An 11,846-nucleotide genomic window follows, 5' to 3' on the forward strand; every position below is an offset into this window, starting at 1 on the left:
GACATTCACTAGCTTATATTTGCATTCCTGCCCTCTTCTTATAAAGATCATAATGGCATAGTACCATGCTTCTTCCATGGGTTTTGAAGTGATTTCCTTTGAAGCAAATTCAGCTGTTCTATCAATCGCGAGCGAGTCGTCCTATCATCATCATTAGAAAATAGAAAGATTTGGGCACATGGGATGTATGTAATTACCTTGGTTCAATAATATCATCCAGGTATCCTTTACGAGCAGCTGCGAGTGGTGTGGTAAACTTCTCTTTATACTCTGCTTGCAACTTGTCTTGATCAGGTCTATTGCGGAAGATCACCTTGACAGCTCCCTCTGCACCCATAACGGCTATTTCAGCACTGGGCCATGCAACGCTATACATAGATGAATAAGCCTCTATCCCTCCAAATAAAGCGCCCTTGTACGCATACTTACTTATAATCACCACGCAAGTGCTTAGAGCTCATAACAATATAGGCCCCACCATAGGCCTTCCTCGTAATCACAGTCAACTTGGGAACTGTAGCCTCGCAATACGCGTATAGTAGCTTTGCACCATGTCGAATAATGCCGCCATGTTCTTGTGTGGTCCCAGGGAGGAATCCTGGTACGTCAACCAAGGAAACAAGTGGAATATTGAAAGCGTCACAAAAACGAATGAAGCGTGCAGCCTTGATAGATGCATCCATATCGAGCGCACCCGAGGATATCAAAGGTTGATTTGCTACCATGCCCACCGTTTGACCTGCCATCCTGCTAAAGCCAACCAAGATATTGGGTGCGAAATCAGGAGAAACTTCAAAGAATGAGTGACGATCGGCGATCTATATACAACTTAGGTAAATCATTGTGCAAGTGTAATTCATACCATGTAATCCTTACCCTGTTGATAACTTCTCGCATGTCATAAGCAATGTTGGGGTTTGAAGGAACAATGGTATCCAACGCTTCGTCTTGTCTATCCACAGGATCTTCATATTCTCGAATGGGAGCAGGATCACGATTCGATAGCGGTAGATAATCAAATAAATCACGCATTCTAATATATATACAATGAGTCCCACTTGCATGATCATGTTGGGTAAAGACAATGAATAATACCGTTGCAATGCTTCCATGTCGTTGCTGTATGCGTTTTGTGCTACACCGCTCTTGGATGTATGCGTTTTAGCACCACCTAAAGCTTCTTGGGTGACATGTTCATTGGTCACAGCCATCACGACATCTGGTCCCGTAACGAACATATGAGATGTGTCTCGCACCATAAATGTGAAATCGGTCAATGCTGGTGAATAGACAGCCCCGCCAGCACAAGGACCCATAATCAACGACAATTGAGGAACAACCCCTGAAGCAAGGACATTTTTCTATGTCTCCCATGTAAGATGACAATGAAAATAGAGATGATCATCAAAACACACTACCTGAAAGATATCGGCATAGCCAGACAAAGAATCCACACCTTCTTGAATACGTGCTCCTCCTGAATCTTGTAAACCGATAACAGGTGCACCCACCACCATAGCCTGATCCATCACTTTTAAGATCTTGTCAGCGTTGGTACGTGAAAGACTGCCACCGAACACGGTAAAATCTTGACTATATACAAAGACACGTCGCCCATGGATAGTGCCATGTCCTGTCACAACACCATCGCCTGCTATCTAATCGAAACAATAGTATAAGAAGAGATGAAGATGATGATCCATCATACACCATCCCCATGGATACCTTGTTCTCTGACATCCCAAAATCAGTACACTGGTGTTCGACGAAAGCATCGTATTCTCGAAAGGACCCTTGGTCAAGCAACAAATCGAGTCGTTCACGCGCTGTCAATTTTCCCTGAATCACCATGGTCAACAACAGCCATTGGCGCAATGACCTCCATTGTCTACCTTTGCATGCTGTGCATCGCGTTTATCCCTGCCACCACCATCAAGTGCTTGCTGTCGTTTGTCTTGGATTGTAGCAGTGGTAGTGCTGTAGTAATGAACTCCTCGACGAGATGCGTACCATGCCCGAGATACATAGAGTGTGGGGCGGCGGAACGAACGTGACAACATTGATTTCAACAAGAAAGGAAAAACGAAGACAAGGCATGTGCATTTGATATGCTTTTAATAATGCACGATGTGTGCATATGAATCGATCGAATGATTTACAATGGTAGCTAGTGGAGAGGGGTTTGGTATTAACAAGAATAAAAAAAGTGTATGGTTGTTTCTATCTACATCATCTAAGCAGCGTATATATGTATATATGGATCAAAGTGCACGATGGTCATTGTTTTACTGGTTGGAGGTGTTGCTGGAGGAATCAGCACCTTGTTGTTGTTGTTGATCACCGCCATCTTGAGCAGCACGGTTCTTGTAAACCATCTCAAAGAGCTTAAGAGAGCTTTGTTGAAGATCATCAATCTTAGCCTTGAGTTCTTCGGGGTTGGCAACATCACCAGATTGAGCCTTCATGGCCTCCTCACGCAAATCAGTGATCTTGGCCTTGATCTTCTCAGCTTCAGCCTTATCAAGTTGCTCCTTGAAGTCTTCCATAGCCTTCTCAGTCTCAGTCATGACCGAATCAGCACGGTTGGCCATTTCAATGGTATCACGACGAGCACGATCAGCCTCAGCATTGGCCTCAGCTTGTTGGATCATGTTTTCAATTTCATCATTGCTCAAACCAGAAGAAGCAGCAATAGTCATGGATTGATCACGGTTGGTGGCCTTATCCTTAGCGCTGACGTTGACAATACCATCGGCATCGATATCAAATTCAACTTGAATTTGAGGAACACCCTTGGGAGCAGGAGGGATACCAGTCAAGTTGAAGTCACCAAGGAGCTTGTTGTCACGGCACAATTCACGTTCACCTTGGAAGACACGAACGTTGACTTGAGTTTGGCCATCAGCGGCAGTAGAGAAGACTTGAGCCTTCTTGGTAGGAATGGTAGTGTTACGGTTGATCAAACGAGTGAAGACACCACCAAGGGTTTCGATACCAAGGGAGAGAGGAGTGACATCAAGAAGCAAGATATCGGTAACGGAACCAGCAAGGACACCACCTTGAATGGCAGCACCCATAGCAACGGCCTCATCAGGGTTGACAGACTTGGAAGGCTCCTTGCCAAAGATGTTCTTGACGGTGTCAATGACCTTGGGCATACGAGACATACCACCAACCAAGATAACATCACCAATTTCAGACTTGCTGATACCAGCATCCTTCATGGCCTTCTCACAAGGAGGAACAGTACGTTGAACAAGGTCACCAACAATACCTTCGAATTTGGCACGGGTCAAAACGGTGTTGATGTGCTTGGGACCAGAGGCATCAGCAGTGATGTAGGGAAGGTTGATATCGGTTTGCACAGTGGAGGACAATTCAATCTTGGCCTTCTCACAAGCTTCACGCACACGTTGAATGGCCATGCGATCGTTGGAAAGGTCGAGACCAGATTCCTTCTTAAAGTCTTCCAAGACGTAACGCACCAAGTGAGAATCGAAATCTTCACCACCGAGGGCGGTGTCACCATTGGTAGACTTGACTTCGAACACACCACTTTGGATCTCGAGAACAGAGATATCAAAAGTACCACCACCCAAATCGAAAACAGCAATGGTCTTATCACCGGACTTGTCGAGACCATAAGCAAGGGCAGCAGCAGTAGGCTCGTTGATCACACGTTGAATCTCAAGACCAGCGATCTTACCAGCATCCTTGGTAGCTTGACGCTGAGCATCGTTGAAGTAAGCAGGGACAGTGACAACGGCGTTCTTGACCTTCTTGCCAAGGAAACCTTCAGCGGTCTCCTTCATCTTGCCAAGGACAAAGGCACCCATTTGAGAAGGAGAGTACTTTTTGCCTTGAGCTTCAACCCAAGCATCACCGTTGGTGTGGGGAACAATCTTGTAAGACACAGCCTTGACATCAGCTTGGACAGCAGGATCCTTGAATTGACGACCAATCAAACGCTTGGTGGCATAAACAGTGTTGGCAGAGTTGACAACAGCCTTTGATAGAGAGCATCCCATACGTTAATATACACATCATCCAAGGCATACCATTCCATTCCATTCTATTTACCTGACGCTTAGCAGCTTGACCAACCAAAAGTTCACCATCCTTGCCAAAGGCAACAACGGAAGGGGTAGTGCGAGCACCTTCAGCGTTTTCAATGACACGGGGGTTCTTGCCTTCCATCACAGAGACACAAGAGTTGGTAGTACCCAAATCGATACCAATGATGGGGCCCTGGACACCACCAGAGCTGTATGCACGGGACATGTTCGAGAGGATGCCCACCTGAAAGACATCGTTAGTGATTTTGTTGTTGTATGGATGGTGTATGGATGTAATATAGCTTACATTCTTACGAGCCAAAGTGGGGATAAGACGAGAACGAGATGCCTTGGCCAAGTTGTACATGGTGAAAAAAAGGATTTGAAGAAAGAAAGTGTTGGTTTCTCGAAATGCCGGGGCGGATGAATGAAAAATGATCGGTGGCTGGAGGACTTGGAAAAAAAAGCGGAGCGAGAGACTTAAGAAGGCACCAGAAACATACAAAATGATATATTTGAGTCAGCGCGGAACAAGTCGGATCAAAGTTAAGCCAAAATGTAGAAGCTGCGGATATGATGTTTGAATGTATGTGTGTATCTTTCCATTGAAGCAAATGCTGGTATTGAATATCATTGGTTTAATGCAATTGAATGGTAAATGAATAGCTGACTACATTGACTACGCTCGGCCTTTGCCCTTTTCCTTCTTGCCACTTGGTATACTATCTTCCTCCATTTCTTCATCTCCATCATCCAATGGTTCGTATTCAGATGCATGAACCTCTTCCCAATGACCTAGTACACCCACTTTGTTACTATCCATCATCATACCCATATACCATACCATCCTTACCTTGATCACCATATACAAAATAGATCTCTGTTTCATTCTGTATACCAGATGCACTTGCCTTGCTCGCATCATTTAGCAAGTTGTATCCTTCGCCGTCCGATCGTCGAATGTAAAGCCGCAAATCGTCAGCCTTCTTGCCAGCACTGGGAATGGCAGCACACAATTTGTCCTTGATGGTGGCAATGGTATCCGAAGGTTGATAGCACAAGAATACAACGGTCTTGGCACGCCTTGCTCGAATGTACAATGGCTTTTCTGGAGGGATCATGGTTGAAGAGATGCTTGAACGCGAGTACTCAAAAGCACACACGCACAATGGGCTTTTGCTATTTGGACGACATCAACGTTTAAACCCAGTCAGCGCCTGCCTCCTTCTATGGCGATGGCCTTTCAGCATTAAGAGACATGAGACTATAGCCATGGATTCCCTTTTCATACTCACCGATGATATTGGCGTATTCAATAACGAGATCCTTCTTCAAGTACCACGCCCTGCTCATGGTTTGAAACAACCTTCTTGGATACGTCACGATGTACCTGAGTTCTATTATGCTATCCCTTACTATACTTAATGCGTGTAAATCGAATCCACCACAATTCTGGTTGTACCAATAAACACGATCGTTTAAAGTTTTCCGAAACGCGTACAACGGTTGCAATACAATGCATTTTGAATCTCACAGCCTTGGCCGGATATTTCGGGCTATTGGCGTGTGACAAATCACATTTCCGATTTTACCAAGCTTATCGTTGGCTTTTTCATTTTTCTCATCAGTGTGTAATACGACATGGTTGCGAAGAAGGAAATACAGATCCGAGATGGGGATCTACTCTGTGTGGGAGTCTTTTCTTGCCTACAATTTGTGGGGATAACGTCCATGATCACCAAGATAAATGCTACTTATGCTTGTGCAACATTCAAAATGACTTTAAAGTTTCCCGTGGGAGAGCTGTTCCCGCTAAAGCCATATAAAAGCTCTCCCTTTTCTCGAATCTCGTTTTCTCGCTACGTTTTTTCTTTTTTCTTTTATCATGTCCTCCAACTTTGTTGCTGAAGTTACCACCTCCAAGGGCGAGAAGATCTCTAGTAAGCACATGGATCATGTGGGTGACGCCATTTTGTGTATGCTGACACTTTGTTTATCGTATCACAGTTCGCACGGGTCTTTTCATCAACAATGAATTTGTTGCTGGTGCCAACACTATTGACACTGTCAACCCCACCACCGGTGAAGTCATTGCTGCTGTTCAAGCTGGTACGTGCTATTCTCCTTTCGGATTTAGAAACCGTGAGATATTCTGGATCAGAAAGCTGAATTTGTAATTGATGTTTATTAGCCGAGGAAGAGCAAGTCAACGCTGCTGTTGATGCTGCCGAGAAGGCTTATCGCGATGTGTGGAGCAAGACTACCGGTCGTGAGCGTGCTCGCCTTATGAACAAGCTTGCTGATTTGATTGAAGAGCATGTGGATGAACTTGCCAAGATTGAAACCTTGGATAACGGCAAAGGCATTGCTTTCTCAAAGGGATTTGATGTCCCTGAAGTTGCAAAGACCCTTCGTTACTTTGCTGGTTATGCTGATAAGATCCACGGCAAGGTCATGGAAACCCAAGGCAAGCTTTCTTATACCCGCCATGAGCCTATTGGTGTATGTGGTGCTATCATTCCATGGAACTTCCCCATCATGATGCTTGGTTGGAAGATTGGTCCCGCTCTTTGCACTGGCAACACCATCGTTGTCAAGACCTCCGAATTGACCCCTCTCTCTGCTTTCAAGTTGGGTGAATACATTAAGGAAGCTGGTTTCCCTCCTGGTGTTCTTAACATTATCACTGGTTATGGTGCTATTGCTGGTGACAAGCTTGCTCGTCATCCCAAGGTTGGCAAGATTGCTTTCACTGGTAGCACCGCTGTTGGTCGTATGATCATGAAGGCTGCTGCTGAATCCAACCTTAAGAAGGTCACTCTTGAGCTTGGCGGCAAGTCTCCAAACATCATCTTCGATGATGCTGATCTTGATCAAGCCGTTGCTTGGGCTCACAAGGGTATCTTCTTTAACCATGGTCAAGTCTGCTGCGCTGGTTCGCGTATCTATGTCCAAGGTAACTATCATTATCATTGATCTAAAAATCATTGTACATGGTGTATTGAAATTTTGGCATGATCCATAGAGGGTATCTATGATAAGTTCCTTGAACGCTTCAAGGAATACACTTCCAAGACCAAGGTTGGTGACCCCTTCAGGTACGGTATATACATGCAGTGGATGTAGTCATATGGATCAAGCATTTTCTTATACCCAAAACTTTATTTTAGCGAGGACACTTTCCAAGGTCCACAAGTATCCAAGGTTCAATTTGATCGTATCATGGGCTACATTGAATCCGGTAAGAAGGAAGGTGCCACCTGCTACATGGGTGGTAACCGCCTTGGTGATAAGGGTTACTTTATTGAGCCTACGGTCTTCACTGGTAAGTAAAGGAAACGAGACATTCTTGCGGGATCACACGCGAAGTCTGTGCAACGTAATCTTGGATTACTAATCGTACTTGCAATCCTAGATGTCAAGGAGGATCATGTTTTGATGAAGGAGGAAATCTTCGGCCCCGTTGTTGCTGTTTCCAAGTTCAAGACCATCGATGAAGTTGTTGAGAAGGCCAACGACAGCGCTTATGGTCTTGCTGCTGCCGTTTTCACCAGCAACATTAGCACCTCTATCACTGTTGCTAACAAGCTTGAGGCTGGTACCGTTTGGATCAACTGCTTCAACGAATTGGTATGTATATGATGTGGATGGCTACTGGGACCAAATAGAAGCTAACATCATGGGTGGTCTTGTTTTAGGATTACAACACCCCCTTCGGTGGTTACAAGCAAAGTGGTATTGGCCGTGAAAATGGTGAATACGCTCTTGATAACTACTACCAAGTCAAGTCCGTCAAGATCAACATTGGCTTGTAAATGCCCCCAGTATCTTCAATGCACGTTTATATTTAATGCTATGTATTCTAACACGAGCTCCAAAGCTCACCTACTATATCCTCTGATGTCAATAAAACCTGTACAGCAACAGCTTCACTGTATATGTAATGCTCTTTTTCTTCGTTCTTGATCGTTAGCAATTGCCTTAACGGCACAAGTGTAATAATCGTTGATGTTCAATCAAATCCCCCTTTAGTGTACTAGCCGATCCCCATGTATATAGCCCTTGCATGTACACTACATGTCGTTGCCTAGCAACGGTTGATGGTGTGCTTAATGCCGACCCCTTGATATAACGCTTCTGGATACAACCTGCTCGATATAGTGATAATGTGATTATGTGTTCGTTTTTGTCATATACAGAGGTGATGCTTGCAACGAATGATATCATCATTAGGTTTTGTGTTGTTAAGGAGGAAGTAGTCAAATGCCTTCTTTTTAATGGCTTTGAATGAAAGTTAGCATCCTACATGAGCTACCGAGGTTGTTTGAAATAGTGAAATGTGTCTATCATGGGCGTCACTTATATGAGAATGGTCACCATTTGCTATACAATCAAGTCTTTATTATTGAACATTCGATGCATAAATGCTACTTTAGAGCTACGAGAATATGATTTTCGAGACCAGTAGGCAAGTCAAAGTCCGATTGGCAGCGGCAGAATGTGGCAGCTGCTTCCCCTAGCAACGAGCTTCTTCCCTCCCTTTCCGCGGTTTTAAAGCAATGGTATGGATCCAATACAAGTTGATGGGATGGCAGGAATGGGTGATGCATGGATGGATGATCCCTTGAGAAGATGGATGAAAATGTAGATGAGTGGATTGATGGGATTATCCAAACACACACACGCATACATACATACAGCAACGGATGCGGCTCATCTTACAGCTTGATATTCGACAATTGTCCAACTGACCAACATTCGATCGACTTTTTTTCCCATTAGGCTGACCAGGTGCAACAGACTAGAAAGAGAACTTTCCGCAAGTTTAGCTATCGTGGTGTCGATCTTGACGCTCTCCTTGACTTGTCCAGTGAGCAGGTGAGCACGCATTGTAGAGTGGCAACTCGAGTACCTGTGTATTCATGGCAAATGTGTTATCTTCTTTCGTAGTTCATGGAGCTCGTCCACGCTCGTGCCCGTAGAAGATTCCAACGTGGTCTTAAGCGCAAGCCCATGGGTCTCATCAAGAAGCTTCGCAAGGCCAAGAAGGAGGCTGCTGCTGATGAGAAGCCTGCTGTTGTCAAGACCCACCTCCGTGACATGATCATTGTTCCCGAAATGATCGGCTCTGTTGTTGGTATCTACAACGGTAAGACCTTCAACCAAGTTGAAATCAAGCCTGAGATGGTTGGCCACTACCTTGCCGAATTCTCGTAAGTATATAAGGATGATGATGAGGATCAGTGATTAATATGGGATATTCTTCAACAGCATCTCTTACAAGCCTGTTCGCCACGGTCGTCCTGGTATTGGTGCCACCCACTCTTCTCGTTTCGTTCCCCTCAAGTAAAAACGATGGTGGTGTTGCATTTGTCGAAATAAACAGTCGAATTGTATTTTTTCGAATATCGATCCTCGATCAAAATGTGTATTCTAGACATCGCATGTCTAAAGCATTCAGCTTCAAATGTCAACAACAACTTTTTTATGTCATGTCTTGGATCAATGGGAGTGGATATTATCTTGTGTTTGCCGACGGTGTTGGGCTTTCAGTAAAAGCTGCAGACTTCATTACGAGAACTTTAAATGGGGGGAGGAGAGACGCTGACCAGTCGAGAACATTAACAGGTGTATAGTGCATACCCCCTAAATTAACCATCTCGAACTTTACATTTTTGTCAGACGCTGGACATCGACTTGCTGATCAACCTCATTCAAATGAAGATCCCACACTTCATGATGAAAGCATTACTTGGGAGCGTCCAACGATGAACGGACGGGAATATAAGTAGTGTAGGCGATCCATGACCTTAAGATTACCCACCTCGAACTTGAAACTTCACGAAGGTGCTCTTGGGCATGCTGATCAACTTTGTTCTAATAAAGACCACGCGCTTCATCATGAAAGCTTTGAGAAGCAAATACCCTTATACTTTACATATGCTGCAAGGGCGGTGGAGCTGCTTCCTCCTAATGGATAGTGTCGAGAGCACTATACAGTAAGCATGGTGGATAACGGAGTGCAACGGCACGTGGTGGTTACACACGCACATCCTTGACAGGTTGCTGCATAAATGGGATGATGTTGATTTTTAATAGTATTGGCTCATTACACACAAGCATTCAACGATGAAGAAGCTAGTCATTATGGAAATAGCAATGGATTCTTATACACGGATACATTTCATATTCTTTAGTACTGGTATGGAGGGGACACACGTTGGTTGTACAGGTACGGGCGTGGAGCTTGTTACAAAGTGGAGTAGGATCCTCAATTCAGGCTTGGTTGCCATGGTGATCGTAAGCTCAGGTTGTTGTTTATGGATGTTCCTTTTAGAAACACAAAAGAACAAAAGCATCTCGATACAATGATGTAAATGATCCAATATCGCTTCCCGACCATCAAGTGTCTATTTCGCCTTTCAATCCAGAGACCAACTAATTGATCCACATCTTGCACATATGAGCTGATAGCACGATACTGTAGGTATTATGTTCAATCCAGTGTTTATTCGATTGAAGTTGAAGAAAAAGGCATCGTAAGTAGGGCTATTTATCAAGTAGCTATGACATGGATAAAGGAAGAGCATTGCCAAATGAAGAAGGTGTAAGTGTATCGCATAGAACCAATGGGTATCATTGTGACATTGCATTCTTGGTTGCTGCCGCCATAAGCATCTTCATCCATGACTGCAAAATAGCTGCTGCACGATTTGACTCATATGCCCCAGTCTCAATCCATGGTGATCAACCATCATCCTTCGTCGAAGATAAAAAGCCCTCTCGACAATCCCATTCGATCCATCCCCATCATCCTCAGCCGTATCCACGTGATCGTTCATGATGACAGCGCGACAAGTAACCAAAGCAACATTCCAGGATTCCTCATCACCGCACTTGATTGCATCCATCCATCCATAACCATTGCAAGTACCATAAGGACCTCTCTGATCGCTGCTGTTATGCTTCCTTTTCCATCCGCCTGTTGGTCTATCTCTTTCTTGGTCATTTTCGTCGCAGCTCAGCCAGGTGAAGAATGCTTGTATTGCGATGTACATGATTGCTGATATCGAATCATCCATAGGGATCCGTATGTACCAAAGCAAGTTGCTACACATAAATAAAACTACCTATATACAATGGCTATCCGTTGTTTGCGTAGAAAGGCTGTAGAGCAAGTTGCTGCAAGTAAAGAACGCTGTTTGATGGAGTAAAGACATTGCTGATAGCAGCTGCTGTAACGGTTGGTAGTGGCAGAGGAACGTGTTGTAGTAGAGCGACAAGGTTGTGAATGCTGTTTGAGACAATCAAGTAAAGACATTGCAAATGGCAACTGCTGGAATGAATGCTGTTACGTTTGATTGTGGCAGAGGAGTGTCCAAGAGAGAAGAGGCTCGTGTGTTGTAGAAGAGTGGCAAGAAAGTTGTGTACACGCCATGGACTTGCCATTCAGTCAAAGACAATCGGATCAAGAGAGTTGTAGGATTGACATGATGGGTTGAAGCAGGACAATCGTTCGCAGGTGGTGGTTGTACTGAATGGGGCCAACAGATAAGAATGGGAGGAAGGGGGGAAGAAGTTGAGGTGGAAGAAGTGGAAATTAAATAGGCCGGACACCTCTTGTATAAATGCATGCACGCTGTACATGTTCTTGATTATGAGATTGCCCCTCTCGAACCTGGTACTTTCACACAAGATGCTCTTGGACATGCTGATCATGATGTTCTAAAAAAGACCTCATGCTTCATTTGAAAAAATTGAATGAGAGGGTATAATGTGGGATTTACTATG

General features: G+C 44.4%; 5 protein-coding genes across 5 annotated transcripts; 2 read left to right on the forward strand and 3 right to left on the reverse strand.

Moving 5' to 3' along the window:
* Nucleotides 1–47: 47 nt before the first annotated feature.
* On the reverse strand, nt 48–2,060 carry O0I10_001890 (uncharacterized protein; the record flags this gene model as incomplete). Its single annotated transcript, XM_058481979.1, has 8 exons — nt 48–141; nt 198–368; nt 430–818; nt 877–1,033; nt 1,096–1,361; nt 1,419–1,658; nt 1,726–1,839; nt 1,893–2,060. The coding sequence occupies 8 exons, from the start codon at nt 2,058–2,060 to the stop codon at nt 48–50; spliced, it is 1,599 nt and encodes a 532-aa protein (XP_058347110.1).
* A 225-nt stretch (nt 2,061–2,285) lies between these two features.
* Nucleotides 2,286–4,422, reverse strand: O0I10_001891 (hsp70-like protein; the record flags this gene model as incomplete). Its single annotated transcript, XM_058481980.1, has 3 exons — nt 2,286–4,007; nt 4,081–4,299; nt 4,363–4,422. The coding sequence occupies 3 exons, from the start codon at nt 4,420–4,422 to the stop codon at nt 2,286–2,288; spliced, it is 2,001 nt and encodes a 666-aa protein (XP_058347111.1).
* A 312-nt stretch (nt 4,423–4,734) lies between these two features.
* Nucleotides 4,735–5,176, reverse strand: O0I10_001892 (uncharacterized protein; the record flags this gene model as incomplete). The annotated part of the gene is made up of 2 exons (XM_058481981.1): nt 4,735–4,850; nt 4,909–5,176. 2 exons carry the CDS (start codon nt 5,174–5,176, stop codon nt 4,735–4,737), a joined length of 384 nt encoding a protein of 127 aa, XP_058347112.1.
* Nucleotides 5,177–5,940: 764 nt separating this feature from the next.
* On the forward strand, nt 5,941–7,870 carry O0I10_001893 (uncharacterized protein; the record flags this gene model as incomplete). Its single annotated transcript, XM_058481982.1, has 7 exons — nt 5,941–5,995; nt 6,063–6,164; nt 6,247–7,011; nt 7,081–7,153; nt 7,226–7,380; nt 7,471–7,685; nt 7,754–7,870. The coding sequence occupies 7 exons, from the start codon at nt 5,941–5,943 to the stop codon at nt 7,868–7,870; spliced, it is 1,482 nt and encodes a 493-aa protein (XP_058347113.1).
* A 744-nt stretch (nt 7,871–8,614) lies between these two features.
* O0I10_001894 (40S ribosomal protein S15) lies at nt 8,615–9,405 on the forward strand (the record flags this gene model as incomplete). Its single annotated transcript, XM_058481983.1, has 4 exons — nt 8,615–8,617; nt 8,838–8,933; nt 9,006–9,268; nt 9,327–9,405. 4 exons carry the CDS (start codon nt 8,615–8,617, stop codon nt 9,403–9,405), a joined length of 441 nt encoding a protein of 146 aa, XP_058347114.1.
* Between the last annotated feature and the right edge of the window lie 2,441 nt (nt 9,406–11,846).

Source organism: Lichtheimia ornata (assembly GCF_029851405.1).
Source record: "Lichtheimia ornata isolate CBS 291.66 chromosome Unknown scaffold00005, whole genome shotgun sequence".
NCBI lineage: Eukaryota > Fungi > Mucoromycota > Mucoromycetes > Mucorales > Lichtheimiaceae > Lichtheimia > Lichtheimia ornata.